General features: G+C 35.0%; 1 protein-coding gene and 1 long non-coding RNA gene across 2 annotated transcripts; both read right to left on the reverse strand.

The window, feature by feature from the left end:
- Positions 1-3,357: 3,357 nt before the first annotated feature.
- Positions 3,358-7,796, reverse strand: LOC145799688 (cyclin-dependent kinase B1-1-like). Its single transcript, XM_082889305.1, has 4 exons — positions 7,596-7,796; positions 4,205-4,282; positions 3,523-3,590; positions 3,358-3,406 (listed from the first exon to the last, which is right to left on the reverse strand). The coding sequence occupies exons 1-4, from the start codon at positions 7,794-7,796 to the stop codon at positions 3,358-3,360; spliced, it is 396 nt and encodes a 131-aa protein (XP_082745431.1).
- Positions 7,797-16,417: 8,621 nt separating this feature from the next.
- LOC145799158 (uncharacterized) lies at positions 16,418-18,403 on the reverse strand. The gene is made up of 2 exons (XR_014341170.1): positions 17,889-18,403; positions 16,418-17,139 (listed from the first exon to the last, which is right to left on the reverse strand). It is a non-coding gene; the product is annotated as an uncharacterized LOC145799158 (long non-coding RNA).
- Positions 18,404-19,266: the final 863 nt, after the last annotated feature.

Here is a 19,266-nt window from a genome sequence, read left to right on the forward strand (position 1 = left end):
ATTTTCGTCACCATATTGATCTGTGACGAAATAATTTCGTCACCATTTCGTCATTAATTCGACGTCACTAAAAGTACCTGATGACGAAAATTTATTTTGTCACCTATTATTGGTATTTGGTGACGAAATATTTCGTCACTAAATGTTAAATATTTTGTCACCTATAAAGTCCATTTTGTCACCAAAATTAAATAAAATTTTATTATATTTGTTTTGGGTGACAAAATATTTCGTCATTAAAAATAGTGATAAAATTTTTAGTGACGAAAATATTGTCACCAAAAGGTGGAAAAAAAAAGACCCTTCAGTGATGAAAACTTTTTGTCAACAAATATTTTAATTTGATAATGAAATAGTAAATATGTGTGACGAAATTATTTGTTGGGATTAGAAAGTTTTTCAATTTTTTTTCGTCGCCAATAATAAATAAATTTTAAAAATTGAGGGGAGGGTTATATTTGCAATTTATAGATTTCTTTCAATAAACAATACATGTACATTTTAATAATCTATTAAATAAAATATCTAATAGAAATCAATATAAAATTAAACTGTTCATTATCATAAAACAACCCAAGAAAAATACATGTTTCATAGTATCAAGAAATTAATATATAACATCCAAACTATAACATCTATTTTAGTAAAATCAAAAAATACAACACAATCAAAATAACTTGCATTAACCTGCTGAATATAATATCCATTACAAATTATTACAAAAACCTGTTCATTTGGTAATATCAACAAAAACCTGTTCATTTTAATCTATTCAATAAAATATCAACAAAAAGGTAAGATCCATCACAATATAATCATAACCCACAACAACATAGTCAAAATACATGTTTGGTCATATCAACAAAAAGTACAACTACACTGTGATGGATGTGTCTGGTAATATCAACAAAAAACTCTTGCTATGCAGGTTACCAAATTCGTTCATCTCCAATCGGCCATTTAAAAAAGAAAAAATAAAAAAAAGACAACAAAAACAAAAGGTTAAGGTAACCATTCACTAAATATGTTAATATACAACCTAAAAGAGAAAAAATAAAAATTTCAAAGTAAATTTTCAACCAAATTTTACCGTGCTTGTTCCGTAAATTTTATCGCAAGGCCCAAAAACAACAAATTTAATTTCAGCCTCAGAAACAGAAGAAATAAGCAAAGGGGGATGAGATTCAGATAAACAAGGTTGAACAACTTTGGCTTCCCCATCCCTAGGATAATTAACAGAAGAACAAGCATATTTTTTAAATGAGAAGTAATATTCATCATACTTTTCATGCCTATTACCATCAGAGTCATCTATAGAGAGGATCTTGTTCTTAGCTCTGTCAATTTTCAGCTTCTTACAAAATTAGGATGCATTCTGATGCCCAAATGTTATACAATTATCCATGGGCCTTTTGTTTATAAAAATATTCCTCAGCAAGAAGAAGATCAACATATGCAGCAAAGGCAGTCTTTTCAGAAGCAATAGCAGCAACATGATCAGGATTTGATTGAACATCAATTTGGAGCTTTTCTAACTAAACTTTGCTTCAGCAACTCTAACTGAGGCATTACTATAGTGAGTCTTTTTAAAAGATTTAAGAACTGCTTTAAGAGATTTGAGCATAGAGACAAGTTGGTACATGGGACTAAAACTTAAAAAAATTGAAAGGCATACGATCATGTTTTGCTTCAGGCCTAACCATAACAATTCCAGGACTGTGATATGAAATACCAGCGGGAGCAAAAAATGTCTGTGACTCGGTCAAGATGCTAAGCCGAGCCTCATTGACCAAAATACGATATAGCTTTGTAAACAGAATATGTCCATCACTATCCTTCTTTGTTGTGGAAACCACAAGATGATAAAACTTAAGAATGATTAATTAGCAAGTTAACTCTTGCAAGTATGATTCCCCCAAGCAAACAATAAACACATGAACTTTTTACTTTAAACTGCTAAATATTATTGATGTTGTCCACAATTGTTATTAGGCATACAATTAATAACACGACTACTTTTACACCTATTGAACAAGAAAAAAAAGGTGGGTATTTGTAATCACACATAAGGAAATACCCCGAAAGCAGTTCTACAAGTATCAATCCCACAACACAGACTAAAAGGATTAGTTTCACCTTTAGAAAGGCAGAGCTGCAAAGGACCTTAACTATTCCTCATCTAAAAGGTTCACACAATGTTGTCGGCGAATACAAAGACATACATTATTTTCTCTTTTGAGAAAGAAGGAATGAGGTTGCCTACTACAATATCAATCTTGGTAAAATGCAGTAGTCTTATCAGTTGACAGAAAATAAGGTTGCCTACCACATCACACAACTCATCAAGTGAAAAGTGGCCCATCAAACATGCTAGAGTTACTGCCCCTGTTTTAGCTAATTCATCTATTTCTGAATTGGACAATTTAGGCACCCTTGATTCAGCTAACCAAGGATCTCTGCCTTTTTCCTCCATCTATTCTAATTAAATCAAATACCCTCTGCTTTCTGTCACCTTGCTTGAAGCCAATATAATGACCTCCATCTATTCATAGCTATTGTTTCCATGAATTGATTACTACTAACAAGAATACTTCCCTATTTATTTGTTGGCATCACTAGTTATATTAGTGTTTACTAATATATGCATCACTAGTTAAATTTTTAGATTTTCTATTGTGTTTCACTACGCAAGGATACAAACTGAATACATAGTTATAGTTGCATTATTTTACATTTTAGAGTGTTTATGTACTTGTGTAATTGATGTATGTGTCATGTATCATATCCACAGTTTGTGTTGCTCTCTCTGTATGTATGCTACTTAGACCACAAGAAATGCACAGAATCAAAAGCAAAGGAAAACTTGGACTTAAATTTAAAAAAGTGAGCTATATTGATCCTTGCAATCTAGTGAACCACTTGCAATAATAATAACCATCGTCTAGAATATTACTCGCAAAGCTATTACAAAGAATAGGTGTGACTTTTTTATCATTATGATCATTAAGAGCTATTTGTCATCTTGTTCATCTAAAGGTGTTGAGATATAACTTGGGGTTTCCTACTTAGATAATTTTCTGTACAATTGTGCCAGTCAATAAATATGTCAAATCATATGTCCCTCTTGCCAATACAATTGTGTTAATCAGACGTTCAAACCAATCTTTCTATATATCATTTGCTGCAAAATTTCATATTGTTCCCAAAAACATTGGAGAAAGTAGATGAAGATATGCATTTTTTTAAGGCAAAAGATAAACCCTCTTATACGAACCATGGTTTCCCAAACAATTTACTACCAATCATGAATATTTCACAAGGCATATTCCCCCCCCCCCCGATTAAATGGAACCTGTTTTATGGTGAATCAAACCTATTGGATGACTTGGATTTTACAGAGAGCAAACTAGCAATGAGGAACAGAACCAAAATGAAAAAGAGAAGCAGCATCAGTCAGGAACACCTGTCTACCAAAGGTTCCTCTAGAGGACGGATAACTAACCAAAGTTTAAAAGAATATACCTGAATATGTGAAGCAACTGCTGAAACCCAGAGTCGCCAGGGAATAAAGTGTCTCCTTGCCATTTCAGCTGCAAAGAATAATCCAAGGAAAGATAATTGGTGACATTGTCAGTAAAAAACACAAGACATGAAAAGAAACTTCAAAAAGGGAATTAACAAAAAATCATTGGTATGACTGCATGGAAGATGGTCGGGTACATTTATCCCTATAACGACCTATAGATCAAGGTTAAGTGAAATTTTTCCCAGGAAAATACACTGATGTCCTTGAGCTTAGCAGTTGCCACTAAAGCAAGAACAACAGACAGTTTCTTTTACAGCAGGGTTTAGACGATGGATCGTTTTTGAGTTTGTATCATTTTGTTATACTTGTGCTCAGAGAAAAACAGATGCAGTGAAAAGTGACTAAAGAGATTAAATTCCTTGATCCGTACTAATTTGTTGATCACAGCTGGTGTGGTGTCCGGGCAATAGGAGCTAAAGGGTGATAGACACACAATATCCAATAATGTGAAAGCTACAATAGAAATTGATGAATGTTTTTTAGGGGCAATTAGAGACTTCATTGTAAAATCCCCAAGCCTAATGTCTAGATAGCAGTCTGAAAACAACTAAATTACAATCCACAGAAAGTATATGGTGGACTATGGAATTGAAGGGTGTTGCCAAAAATGCAACCCACAGGGCACATATCCAAGGCAGTTGAGTAATGAGTTGATCCTAATAAAACCTCTGGAGCACTGTACGAAAGAGTAACAATCTGTGGAACAAAAAAAATAACAGATGCAACAAACAGAAAAATTAAAGAGCATAAATGCATAGGGAATGAAACTGCGATTCATCCACCGGACAATTGACATATACAAATTGATAAATCAGATTTTATAATTATCCAATCCTGCTGCTCAACAAAAATAAAATAAAAAAATAAACAAAACAATGAAGAAAAAATTAGCCATTGTGGCATTTTATCAAACACCTAGTAGACCCATAATCAGAAGCATGAGACTTTACTATGTGTAGAATCACCAACAATTCATTCACTTCAATGATTATATTGGGTAGAATATGAATATCATAATTAGAATACATAACATGTTAATCATTCTATTTTCTATATTTTTTCCCCAAATTAAAATCATTCAAGTTGTTCATAGAACCCTTTAAAGTAGAGAAGTTTTGGAGATGTTAGAAGTAACAAATGGAATGACTTTAATCTCAACTTAACAATGAATTCCATTGACGCAAACATGTCCGAAGACAGAGTGAGGGTACAGAATGAGAAACCTAGAGACTTGAACAGAGAGAGAGAGGGGTAGAGAAAGAGAAAGATAGACAACAAACTGACCTGGAACTCACGGTGGTGCTGCAGCTTGATGCCGGTGCAGGATGAACTCACGGTGTGTAGGACGAACCATCCTGACGATGGAGGATGAACTCACGGTGGTGGATGAACCGTCCTCATGGTGGAGTATGAACTCACGATGGTTCTCTGTTACAGCTTTGTGAAAGAACTATAGATAGATTAGGGTACAAAGTTCTAATCAAGGAGATGAAAAGTTATTTTGGACCGAAATTTTGATATTATTCAATTTAGGCGCTAAATCAAAAAAAAAATTGGCGCTATAATTTTGGGTGCATGTAAAGACATAGAAAAATATGAAAAAAAATAAAAATAAATTATAATTGGGTAGTAATGTGAAAGTATTCCCACCAAAAAATAAATTTAGGTATTTTATGAAATTTTTTAGTTACCAAATTTGCAATTTGTTGTAGTGAGAGAGAGATATAAAAGGAAAACTGATAAACACACACACAAAAAAAAAAAGGAAAAAATTAGTAGTCTATTTTTTTTTTTCATTACAATCCAATTTGTCAAAATTTTCCCTCCAAAATTAGTGACAAAATAATTTCCTTACTAAAAGGTCTCAAAATATTGAAAATTATTAGTAATGGAAATATATTTCTCACCAAACAATCTTAAAATATTTAAAATCAAGTTTTTTGTTTAAAAAAAAAATATAAAATTAATGGTGACGAAAATATATTCTTCACTAATAATTTTATAATTAATGACAAATTTTTTTCTCACCAAAAGTTTTAAAATTTTGACACCACCCAGAGGTTGGAAAAGTGAGAAGAGGGAAGAGGGAGCTCAGAAAAGCGAGAAGAGGGCAGGGGAGAGAGAGTGAGGCGAAAACAGGGAGCGAGAGAGAGAGAGAGAGAGAGAGAGAGAGAGAGAAAGAGAGCACTGGCCGGTGACGTGCGGGTTAACCGATGCGATAAAGATGAACGGACGGTGTGACGGAGATATATGGGTGAGGGAGTGACAGAGAGAGATATCTATGGTTCAATTTTATTTTTTATTGATTTTAAGCATTTGGTGACGAAATTTGGTTTTCCTCTCTAAAAATAATACATTTGGAGACGAAATTATTTCCTCTCTAATTTTTTTTACAATGGTGACCAAAAATTTCGTCTCTAAAATGGCGCCTAATCTTCGGCCAAATTTTCCAAGGGCGAGAAATTGTTTTGTGACGAAAAATAAAATTTAGAGACGAATAAAATTTTCGTCACCTATTGTTTTGTTTGATTTTAAGCATTTGGTGACGAAATTTGATTTTCATCTCTAAAAATAGTACAATTGGAGACGAAATCTTATTTTCATCACTAAAACATGCATATTTAGAGACGAAATATTTTTTCATTACGCGTTTTCGTCACCATAGACCTTTTTTGTTGTAGTGAATATTGTTGGTGGTATTCGACTTTTGTTTGGCCATACACAGTTTATACTCTTGCGGGCCAGGAGTATTCAATGTTTTACCACCTTAGATTTCGGTGGGATATTTTTGTAGTTTAACCGCATACAATACCGTTGGTGGTTTTTTTTTTTTTTTTTCCCCTAACTTTTGCCTAGGCCGCCCTTTCGGGAACCTAGCAGGCTTCTTTTTTTTTTTTTTTTTCTTTGCCCTAACTTTTGCCTAAGCCGCCCTTTCGAGTTTTCAACCTAGCAGGCTTTCTTAAGGGTAATATCTCTTCAAGAACCTTGCATTGGTTGGGGGAATGATTCTGTCACCATCCATCGTTATCAACAAATAGGCCCCATTAGAATAAACCTTCTCAATCACATAAGGTCCTTCCCATTTGGGCTCAAGTTTTCCTTTGGTTCTTCGTGAGACTACTACGGGTGTTTTAAAGGAACGAAGCCTCACTCTTTTATTGAATGCATTTGTCATCCTTTGTTGGTAGATCTCCAAGTATTGTTGAGCATACAACCTTCTTTCATCCATGGTCTCCAGCTCAGCCAACCTCACTCTTGCATTTTCATCTTCTGTTAAGGACTCTTGTATTGCCACTCGTAATGGTGGTATTTGAACCTCAAGTGGTAACACTGCTTCTCCTCAGAAAACCAACGAATAAGGGGTTGCTTGAGTAGGAGTTCGGTGCGAAGTCCGATAAGCCCACAAAGCTTCTTGTAACTTTTCGTGCCAAGCTTTTTTGTTCTTATCCACCATCTTCTTAAGAATTTTGCACAATGTCTTGTTAAAAGCTTCTGCCAAACCGTTGGCAGATGCATGATATCTTGATGAATGGTTGTTTTTGATTTTGTACTTGGCAAATAACTTGTTCAAAGCATCACTCCTGAATGGCTATCCATTATCCATGATGATACTTTCTGGAATCCCGAACCTGTAAATGATATGGGTTCGGATGAACTCAGAGACAACTATGCTTTTTATATCCATTAAAGCCACGGCCTCTGCCCATTTTGAGAAATAGTCAGTTGCAGCTAGGATTTATCGGTATCCTGCTGAAGATGGAGGTACAAAAGGACAAATAATGTCCATACCCCATGCTGCAAATGGCCAAGAACAAGTTGTTAAACGTAAAGGCTCTGGGGGTTGGTGGAGAAAGTTCCCATGGAATTGGCAGACTTGGCATATTCGAGCATAATCTATGCAATCTGTAATCATAGTCGGCCAATAGTATCCCAACCATTTTAGCTGCATATGTAATTTAGGACCACTTTGGTATGCCCCACATACACCTGCATGTATTTCTGCCATTACCTCTTGAATACGCTCCTTGGCTATACACCGCATGTACATTCCATCCAAAGACCTTTTGTATAACGTTCCATCTTTCCACAGGACGAATTTGGTAGCCTTGCATCTCACTTCAAATCTTTTTACTTTATCTTCAGGTAGCCTACCATGTTGGAGGCAAGCAATGAATGGTTCCCGCCAATCCTCCTCGTTTTCTCCTTTCATGGTGACGACCAAGATTGGAACCAAGTCAGATACTTCTTTTAAAGGTTGTAACACCCTTCTTTCACCTACCGTGATAGTAATTGTTTTGCTATCTGGTAGGATGAGTGATGCAGCCAAACTTGCAAGTGAATCAGCTCAAGCATTTGTTCTTCTCTTCACATGGAAAATATATGTTTTCCTGATTTGCGAAAGTAATTGATCAGCCCTTTCATGATACGGGATGAGACTTGTTTTCTTAACAATGTATTCTCCACGGAGTTGCTTTACCACCAGTTCCGAATCTCCATAAATTGAGGGTTCTTCAATAGGAATTTGTAATGCCAATTCTAATCCAGCAATTACAGCTTCATATTCTGCCTCATTATTGGAGCATCCTTCACTTAAGGCAAAAGAATGAGTGATTATAGCATTGTCTGGAGTCACAAACACAATTCTAATTCCAGCTTTATTGTTTTTAGAATTTTCTTGCTTCTTGCCATCTGGACTCCTTGAAGCTCCATCAAAATACATCTCCCATCCTTTCTGAATTTCTACTTGCATAACTTCTTCATCTAGTAAATCAGTTACTAGAGGTGAGTCATCAGGTATAGGATGTGCTGCCAAAAAATCTGCTAGAGCCTGCCCCTCTATAGCTCTTTGGGGAACATATTCAATTGCGAATTGTTGGAGAATTACAGCCCACTTTGCAATTTTCCCTGAAAGTATGGGCCGTGAAAGTATATATTTCAAGGGGTTTGCTCTTGATATCAACTTGACGTCGTGTTCCAATACATAGTGCTTTAGTTTTTGCAAGGCGAACACCAAGGCATGACATGTCTTTTCGATAGGAGAGTAATTGACTTCTGTCCCAACCAAAGTACGACTCAAGTAATACAAGACATTTTCTTTCCCATGCTCATTGTGTTGTGCCAACAGTGCCCCTAACAAACCATCCAGGGCTGTTATGTACAACAGGAGTGGTTTCCCTTTTATTGGGCTCATGAGTACTGAAGGCTTCAAAAGATACTCCTTAATACTATTAAAAGCATTTTGGCACTGCTGATCCCATTCAAATGGAGCACCCTTTTTCATCAATCTTGAGAATGCCAGGCATCGACCAGCCAAGTTCGAAATAAATCTTCTGATATAAGCCAACCTCCCTTGTAGCCCCTTCAATTCCCTTAAATTTCGCGGAGGAGGCATTTCAGCAAGGGCTTTAATCTTAGTAGGGTCAATTTCAATCCCTTTGTTTCGAACCACAAACCCTAGAAACTTTCCTGAGGAAACTCCAAATGCACATTTTAGTGGGTTCATCTTGAGTTTGTATCTCCTTAAACATTCGAAGATTCTTCTCAAATCTTCCACATGGTTTTACTTCTCCTTCGTCTTGACAACAAGATCATCAACATAGCATTCAATGGTGTCATGGAGCATATCGCTGAAAATTACAGTCATCGCCCTTTGATACGTGGCCCCAGCATTTTTCAGGCCAAAAGGCATTACCTTATAGCAAAAGACTCCTCTCGGAGTCCTGAACGCAGTCATTTCTTCATCTTCAGGTGCCATTCGGATTTGATTGTATCTTGAGTATCCGTCCACAAAAGACAAGGTTTCATACCCAGTAGTTGCATCTACAAGAAGCTTAGTGATGGGCAAGGGAAAGTCATCTTTAGGACAAGCCTCATTGAGATCACGGAAATCGATGCAGACCCTGATTTGACCATTCGTTTTCTTGACCGGCACTATGTTTGCTAGCCAGGTTGGATATTGGATTTCCCTGATGAATCCTGCATTGATAAGCTTGTCAACTTCGGCTTCAATTTGGGCTGTAAGCTCTGGTCGAGTTCGCCTCTGAGGCTGTTTAACTGGCCATTTCTCAGGGTGAATTGCAAGCTTATGGACTGCAATCTATGGATTAAGACCAGGCATCTCACTGTAGTTCTATGCAAATATGTCACGATACTCTCTTAAGAAGGAAATATATTGTTGAGCTTCTTCTTCCTTTAAATTTGCACTAATGAAGGTTGGTTTGTTTTCTCCTTCATCACCCAGATTTACCTCACGAAGGTCATCCACAGTGGCTTGGCCTCATCCTTCAAATTCTGTTGGTGTAGGTTGAGCTTTATCTTGGTCAACATCTTCCAACATATCTTGAGTGATAGTCATGTTTACTGGAAATTTTTCCTCATCACCCCGATAGCCCAACCCTTCTATCCTGGCGGTGATAATGCCGCCTTGTTGGATAGCCTGCCTCTGCGAAGGTGTTAATGCAAAGTCAAAGGGTGTCATTGTTCCTGGTATTTTTTCAGGACCTAAACCAACTTTCACCAACATCTATGTAATTTCTGCACTGAAGGTAGGCTTCTCAAAGCTCGAGATGTTTTCTTCTGGCACTTGTTCAGCTTTCACTTTCTGTTCAACATCTCCAAGTGAGTGGAATATTATGGGTTTCGACCCTTTTCCTTTAGGAGGGACGACAATCTTATTATATTTCTCCACATAGGTGCATTCTGTCCTCCTTAATGGCAATGTGAACTCACCCTTGAAATCCAAAACTGGATTTATTGGGGCTACAGCCTTTGCCCCCAGTTTCCTTTCGGACTTTCGCACATATCGAAAAGTTCTTTTTGCTGAAACTGGAGTAGATTCTAGAGCGTCTTTGACATTTGGATTATCTTCAGACTTTTTCACATCTTTTCCCTTTCTTTGTGAAGTCTTTGTGTAGAAGCGAGCATCAGCATAATAGGCCTCTACTTCTCCAAATGGATCATTGTCAGCCACAATTGTCCCCTCTTTTTGGGTAAAGGCAACGGGTACTTGATACATTGGTGATAAGTTGATGGCACTGCATGATGATTATGCATCCATGGTCTCCCAAGCAAAGCATTGTAAGAGGTGTCAACATCAATGACCAAGAACTCAGTGCTTTCTTCAATATCCCCAAACTTGGTTCACAATTCAATCTTCCCCATTGGGCGTTGTTCATTTTGATTAAATCCTTGAATGACCAAATGACTTGGGCGAAGTTGTGAAATTCAAACCCCTAACAAGTTTAAGGCCCTCCGAGGCAGGAGGTTTACCGCAGATCCTCCATCAACCAGAATTCGAGAAATTTTCACGTCATTGATAAGCCCAGTGATAAACAAAGGCCAATTATGGTCTGTCATTTCAACACACATGTCTTTCTCACCAAAGGTTACCATGGCCATGCATGTAGTTGCCTTCTCTTGATTTCTACCCTCGATTTCTTTGTGGAAATTCTCTGGCTTGGACAGGGCATATATTAAAGAATTTCGAAGCTCTAGAGACATTTTTAGTGCATCATATACGCTCAACAATGCTGGAATTTTCTTTAGATGAGCTAGTACATCATATTTCACTTGCTCTTCCTCCAGCAAAACCTGTGGAACTTCTGACGTTTGAGGGTCCTGAGGATTTCGTAATTTCCTCTGGTAGGTCAAGTAAGTCTGGCATACTCCAGTAACTGCCTTTTCGTTGACCTCAACTTCTTTTATTCCCTCACTTAGTTGGACCATGTTAACTGGTCCAGCTGCAAGGTGATCATCATCATCAATCACTTCTCCATCTTCTTGGTGCTGCATTCTTCTCCCATTTCATAGGTACCGGGAGTCACGCCTATAAAAGCATTGAGATTCTTCAAAACCATTCTTCATGGCCTCCTAACTAGGCACCGCAACTCCATCGAGGGAGCAATACCAGGCGATCCCCTCCAAAGAAAGGGGGAATTGTTTTAGGCAAAGTGCTTGATTTTGAGCTATTTCCCCACACTGTTTCAAAAAACGCCTAATATGTTTTTGAGGATCTCCATACCCTTTATATAGGACAAAATTTGGAAGCTCGTATCCTTCAGGAAATGGTGTTTGCTCTACCCATAAAGGGAACAAATCCCTTGGGCGATAAGTGCCCATCTCTCGAAGATCAAGGGCAGTTTCAATCTTCTCCTCAATTGTGCCTTCTATGAAATCATATGTTTGAGAAGATGTACCTTCGTCATCCAAATGTTTTGACATCTCAATTTCTATTGGCCATGGTTTATAAAATGTCCTATAGAATCGTTCAGCCATGGTGTCCCAACCTGGGATTGAATTAGGTGGCAAGCTGAAGTACCAATCTGCTGCCCATCCTTCCAAAGAAAGAACGAACCGCCGTAGAAGTAACGCCTGACTTTTTACTGTGTTTCCACATTGTGCAAGGAAACAAACCAAATGGCGCCTTGGACAACCTGTCCCATTATATAAAGGAAAATGAGGTACTGCATATCCTCATGGGAATTGAACCCATTCGACCCAATTAGGGAAAGGGTGTCCATAAATTTGATTTCTTTCAATAATCAAATTTTGATTGGCTTTAAAACCCTCATCTTTCAAAGAGACTGTTAATTTTGCCTGATGTTCCGCTTCCCTTCTAGCTTCAATTTTTGCTTTCTCATCATCACCTAGATTGCGAATGATATGTATTTCTCGCTCTTCAAAATTTATATCCACAATGATGACATTACAAGGAAAGTCAAAGTGGTCACTTGATACACTTTCTTCATCGTATGTCCTAGCTGGGGATGTGTATGGTGAACCATCAGGAGAAAAGTCAAGTTCCCAATCTTCATTAGGATCCTCAACTTGAGATGACTTTGTTTGTTTACTTGAATGCTTCCATACTTCATCATCCGACATGCACCTGCCATTCACCTCATCATCCTTGAAGTGTAGTCATTTTTTTGCCTTTTTCACAAGCTCAGAGTCGGACCTACACCTAGTGTCATCTTGTTTTGCTCTCCTTATATATTCTGGAGTGCTTTGATAGTACATTGGCGGTACGGGCAAATATTCTGGAAAAAAGGCTTCTGGTGTGTACTTCAGAGAAGCTGGTGTATACTCTAGTGAGGCTGGTGTGTATTCAGGAGAAGTTGGTGTATATTCTGGTGAGTCAGCACTACTACAAAAACAGATAAAGATCACACTTTTTTTGTGTAATGTATGTTATTTAATCACACCTTTTAAGTTTTATCAAAGTGTGATCTTTGGGAGTGTGATTAAAAGGGGTTATTTTTAATCACACTTTTTAAGTGTGCTTAATAACATTTAGATCACACCTTTTAAGTGTGATTAAAATTATTTAGATCACATCTTTTAAGTGTGATTAAAAATATTTAGATCACACCTTTTAAATGTAATCTTTGGAAGTGTGATTAAAACGGATCATTTTTAATCACGCTTCTTAAGTGTGATTAATAACATTTAGATTACATCTTTTAAGTGTGATTAAAAATATTTACGTCACATCTTTTAAGTGTGATTAATAATATTTAGATCACATCTTTTAAGTGTGATTAATGACTAATAAAATATGTGATAAAAAAAGGATTCGACATATTTGAAAAATAATCAATATTATTTTTTATGCACATTTGAAGAATATAATACACACTATATATTATATTTTGAATCATAACCACATATTGAATAGAATAACGTCATATATTTCATAAATAAAAATTAAATATTCAAAAGTATATACAAAAGAATTAAATAAAAAAAAATAACTGTGTTTACATCTGTTAAAAAATGAAAAAACTTAAAAAACTAAGTTCTTTAATTCTTGGACCATATTTTGAATCTCTCCAAAAAATTTCTGACCTGAAAAATGAAAACACAAATTAATCCAAAAGCCACTGATGCATATGAATAAACTAAAAAGTTAATTTAGCAAACTAAAATAGGAACATTAATCATTTCTGTTTGATCTTAATCATTTTGGAAGTAACTTCCCTGTTAACAATTAGATGCCATAGCAGCTCAGTGTCAATGGCATTGTAATTAGGAGGTCACTAATGAGCACAGTATTTAAAAATGATAAATCTCAATACAGCTTGTGTACGATCTTTTTGTGAATATATATTATTATTACTGTTGAACCATAATTTTAGGTGCCCATAAATAAATAAATAAAAACTCAAGAAACCTTTGGTGCCTTGGGGGTTCCTTGAGCCTTTGAAAACACTATTCCTCCATCCCCCCTCCAGCCACTCCCTCACCCCCTTTAGCCACCCCTTCCCTTCCCGGCGACTACTTCACCTTTCCCGCAACTCACCAAACATGTTTTCTTATTTTTGTTAGTATTTGTTTGGAAAACATGTGTATATTAAACATGTTTTTAGTTTTTGCTTTTTTTTTTTTTTTTGGGACAATATGTTTCCTGCTTTTTGTTTACAAAGAAGAAACAGAAAATTAGTTTGAGAGTAAAATATAATGTTAAATACTAATTACCAATGGATGTAATGAGAAAACAAAGATGGAGCAGAGTCACATAAAATACCATGGTCATCAAAGTCTCCTGCAGTCATGGTGGCTAACAAACTGTTGTTGACAAACTCAGAATCGTCAAGCATGGAAAGAGATGTTCTTGCTGAGTTACTATTTGATCCATCTTTCTTCCTCTTATGCTGAGCAGCTGCCCCTATTAGCTTCATCCTCAATTTACTTGGAGATATTATACCACCCTACATTACCCATTTATTTATACCACCAAAAAAAATTTAGAAATCAAATACCACAATCAGGAAAAATACCCAAAAAGATTAAAAAGAAAAAGAAATTCAACATTGTAATAGAATCATTTGAACACTAAAGCCCCCCATTCAAGAATTTCATTCAAACACCATAATGGGTTCTCTTATCTTACTAATTCAAAATTTTAAAGATTTGTTTAAACAAAAATCAAATATTTGGGAAACCCATCAAGAATTTCTCTAAATTTCTTCTCTGCTGTTATTTAGGTCAAGAATTTCTTCTTCTTTATCTAATAATGGATTAGATCACCTAATGAATAAAACTATATATTATTTTCTCTGCTGTTATTTTTCATATCTAATTTACTCTATGTTAATTTCCCTAGCCTTAAAGCATTGTCACCTAGAGGTCAAGTTTGTGTGTTCTTTCTTATGTGTTTGTTGTTCTTGTGTTTTGAGTCTTACCGATTATAGTTAGGCATTATGGATTGCTAACACCTTTGACATGTATGAACAAATTAAGTGGCTTTACTAAATGTGTCAATTCCCATCTCTTTCATTGATCATGGTAAACCTCATTCTTCTAGACTTGAGATGAAAGAGCTCAGCAACACTCAACAATCTCCAAAAATCATAGAATTAACATATCATCTCTTTTATCACACCTCTAAGTAGGATTAATCATTGATTGGATTCACCACAGAACTGTTATGGTTCTTGAATAAATGCAATTAAGAACACAATCCCAATCCTACTGCACTCAAGGAAGTGCAAGTGTGTTTCCTTTTCAGATATCTTTCAAATTACAATGATTTACTTTATGAAGTATAAACAAGTATGTTCTTTCTATAAGAAAAAACACAAATAAATGAGTCAAAATGAAGAGAAAACCTCAAAAAATAAATAAACAAATAAAAGGAAAGGAAGAGAGCAGTTACAGAACTAGATGGTCTGGTCAGAAATATCTCAAGAAGCTTTACTCATCCCTGTTGAGAATAACAATTGTTACAACAACGATAAAAAGAAACTTTGAAGTAGTCAAATGAAATGAATCTAGAACAACATTCGGAACAAGCAAAGGTAGAAATCTATGCATTAGAAAATAATGAACACTTAACTGATTCATATAATTGGAGTGTGATCTATTCAGTTTTACATCTGTACATATGTTCTCCCCTAACAAATTGATACAAATGCTAGTTATGAAAACTATATAAGTGCTGCAGCCTGTAGGTGCTTTCCAATCCTCAATTAGTGCTACGTAATGTGAAGTTAAAATTGTAATTCAAACCATCAAATCCAAATAAACTTGATGAAGAAACACACACACACACATACACACACAAATTAAATTATTGGTTTCTCCCAAATAATTTGTTGTGATGTGCTCTAAGTAGCACTGACACGTGACAAGGGCACAGCTTTGACACAAGGCCACATTGATTTTCAAAAAATGCACGACACGATATGTCTGGAACATTTTTAAAAATTGTACTTTTATAAATTTATTATATGTCAACTATGTGAATAGATTATTCAGAGGTAATGAAAAAAAAACAAAATAACACTAATTAAAATTAAAAGGTTATAAATTTCATAACCTAAAAACATCAATATATCAATCACATGACAATTAATTGCAATATAAAGAATGCAAAATAATTGTAGAATATAGAAATACAAATGATGAATTCATTTTATTAATATTTGAAAATATATTCAGGTTCCACACGCAGAGCCCACATTTAGGTTCCACACACATGTTGTCAAAGTAATCGAGACACCATCCAGTATACCAATTACACTAAAATAATATCCACGAACTGAAATTACTAGCGCACAACCACCAATCAAACATTTTGCAAATGCACTATAATTTAAACTATTCCTTGGCACTTTTAACTCAATATTTTAATTAAAAAAATCAAAAAATCATTAAAAAAATCAAAAAAATCAACAACTTATAACAACTTAAAAAAAAAAGGTAAAATATTATTTTTTCTCTATATTTTTTGTACATTTTTCTGTAAAAAGTCAACAAGTGATCCCAAATATACTTTTTTTTACCTTATATTTTTGTCAAAAAATAAAATAAAAAAATTACTAAAATAGCATGTTAGGCAGAAAGTTACATATAACTCTAAAACAGGGAAAATTACTCCCTCCAGTGTTTCTGAAATTTTAAAAATTAGAGTTCTAAAAGGAACGAAATGCTCAAGGATTGCTTGCGCATATTTACATTATCTCCATATGGAAGAAACTGAAAAATAAAATAAAATAAATTGATGCATAAATAAATGTAATTTGGTGACACCTATAACAGAAAATTGTCGATCATATGTTGTATCACATCAGCTCCGGCGGAATTCACACAGTAAGTTTTTACCTGCACGAGCAGAACAAAAGAAAAAGGTCACTCATTAGAAATGTTGATACTACTATCTTTCCCAAACAAGAAGAGATGATAAACTACTTTCTTTCTCTTTTATCTCACTCTTATACTATCCAAACAAGAAGAAGTTAAACTAGTACTACTATCATTTCTTTGTTTACTTCTCTCCTATTTTGCCAAATGGACTGAAATCTGATTGTGCTGACCCTCTTTTATCTGGAGGGGAATTCAAACTAGAGAGTTCCAATCCATTTCAAGAGGTTGACCTCCAAACCGCATTTTACTCATTGAGGTTATTATGTTTTTCCTTGATTCTGTAGTTAAATTAAAGAGAAAGAAGAAACTTGCCTGAATAGTACTGTGCGCCAAAAGTCTTTGTTTAGTTCCACTGAAGTCAATATCAACCCTTTCCCAGCTCATTTTTGTGAGACCCCTGATCATTGCCTCTACAATTGGACGCAATGAGGAAAGAGTGTGAAAATTAGGGAATAATCAAGAATAAATATTTTACTTACATATAGAGCTCAGAATAATTGGACAATCTGAAATGATGGTAATGAAATCATATTGAACTTCAAATCCTCTAGAGCATAATGAAAATTTCATTTACTTGTATAAAGTTCTTCACCAAATAACTGTTCTACAACTTCTAGTATTACCTCTTCAATTTCTCTTTTCCATTTTCTTTCCGCTTACTATAACAAATCAGGTTGTGTGTGTGTTTTTCTTTCAGTTTTGACTAAACCAAGGCATGCTAATTCGAAGCCCAACCTTGTTTCACGCTGAAATTCATTTTCAGTTCTTTCATTCTTTTCACTAACTGGTATATGCTAGAATGGTCTGTATGCTTGGAAATTGAGCTAGCCCGATACACCTAAAGTAATCCGGTACAAACCAGAAAATTAACTGGAACTGTGTTGAGTCTCCATTATTCCAGTTTCCTGTTAAAATGGCATGTACCAGCTGGTACAACATGGTGTCGAGTGGGATTCACAATAATGCCAGTAACTTTTTACTCTCTTTCAGAATTCCAGAAAAACTAAATATACAAGTGAAATCTACATTTACAATGAAGGAAAAACCATTTTTATTTTAATTTTTAACTTGGTTTTTTAATGGAAAGTAATGGTTCTTGAATCTTGTAAGATTAGTGCTGTAGAACATGAATAACATTGACAAAAATTTGGTAACTAACCTTCCATATCAATGGTCTTGCATACATTGACTTGGCCCTCTAAAGACATTTCTTTTTGAGTATTCACAGGTTTTGCTAACTCCACATTTACGACATGCGGGTATTTGTCAATTCTTGACAGATTTTGACGCTGAAAAAAAAGTAAGAAAATTTGGAAACACAATTCTAAAGCTCCATAAAGATTAAGAATTACCTTGGGAGCTCACTTCGACGCCACAGTGATGATGTACTCCATCCAACAAGATCTAAGAGGAAGTGTTAAGTTCTTCACATAAATTAGAGGATTTCAAAAAGAAGAAAATTGGAACAGCCTAACTAGTTTTTCATGTATTGCTTGAGCATATGTTTAAATGTCCTGACATTTTATCTCCAAATATTTTCCTACATAAACAAGTAAAAAATAATAAACAAATGTATATAGTATGGCAGGATACGATCATATCGTGCATTAGCGTAGGCAACCCGACGTCTAAAGGACCGTAGAGTAGATCTGCAGAGACAAGACAAGGAGTCAAGATAGGTTCTATATCATTTGTAGTCACAAAGAAACATTTGTTTGACTTCTAATCAGAATCTATTAAATTCACGAGGGCTCACATAAATGGAAGATCATTAGTATTGTTGGCCATCTGAAGTAAAATAGGAGGTTTTTCATTCTCACCATCTCTCAAGAATAAATGTTTCCTTGTCCTTCCAAGCAATGATGATGCATGAGAAGCTGCTTTCTCCAGGGAATAAAAGCCGCAAAATGAAAATATATCCTAAAAGAAGAATGATATATATATATCATAAAAAAAGAAAAATAAAAATAAAAACAGAAACTCGCGGTTCTCAGCATTTAACAAAATCCAAATGAATTACCAACACCAAATGAAGATTTATAAAAATAAAAACTAATGAAAAGAAAAATAGTGTTCTGCAATAAGGATTCAAAAACCAAATTCATAAATCTACTAGATGTCATGACTGCCACATTCAAATGCTCAGATCAAAATTGTCCACATTTATTTGTTTTTGTGAGAATCCAAATATTCAACATCATCAAATCTTGATAAGAAATAGAGAGAAATAATAAAGAGGAATTCAGGACTAATACAAAGCCCAATACAATAATCATCTTCCGATATCAAGATCAAAACGTATGAACATCATAATCACCAGTTACAAACCTTCAAAAACAAAAACAAAAATAGAAAATAAATTTATAAAAATGATATTTTATAATTTGAGAGTGAAACAAATAAGACCATTAAGCAACTGACAAACTGACCATCCAATCTCTTACAATACAAAGAAGAAGAAACAGAAAACCCAATTGAGATTATTACCCAAATCTGATGAATCTTTAGGTCCAAAGAAGAGAGAGAAGAGTCAAAAT

Source organism: Camellia sinensis, chromosome 9 (assembly GCF_055761805.1).
Source record: "Camellia sinensis isolate YWXY chromosome 9, ASM5576180v1, whole genome shotgun sequence".
NCBI lineage: Eukaryota > Viridiplantae > Streptophyta > Magnoliopsida > Ericales > Theaceae > Camellia > Camellia sinensis.

What these genes read in the sequence shown, in the direction of transcription:
- LOC145799688 (XM_082889305.1), bottom strand. Translation starts at nt 7,796, where the DNA reads ATGAAAGGAGAAAACGAGGAGGATTGGCGGGAACCATTCATTGCTTGC. An exon ending in CTGCCTTGGATATGTGCCCT is followed by an intron (nt 3,591 to 4,204) that starts GTGGGTTGCATT and finishes TATTCTTTGCAG; the next exon opens with CTGAAATGGCAAGGAGACAC. An exon ending in CAGTTGCTTCACATATTCAG is followed by an intron (nt 3,407 to 3,522) that starts GTATATTCTTTT and finishes CCTCATTGCTAG; the next exon opens with TTTGCTCTCTGTAAAATCCA.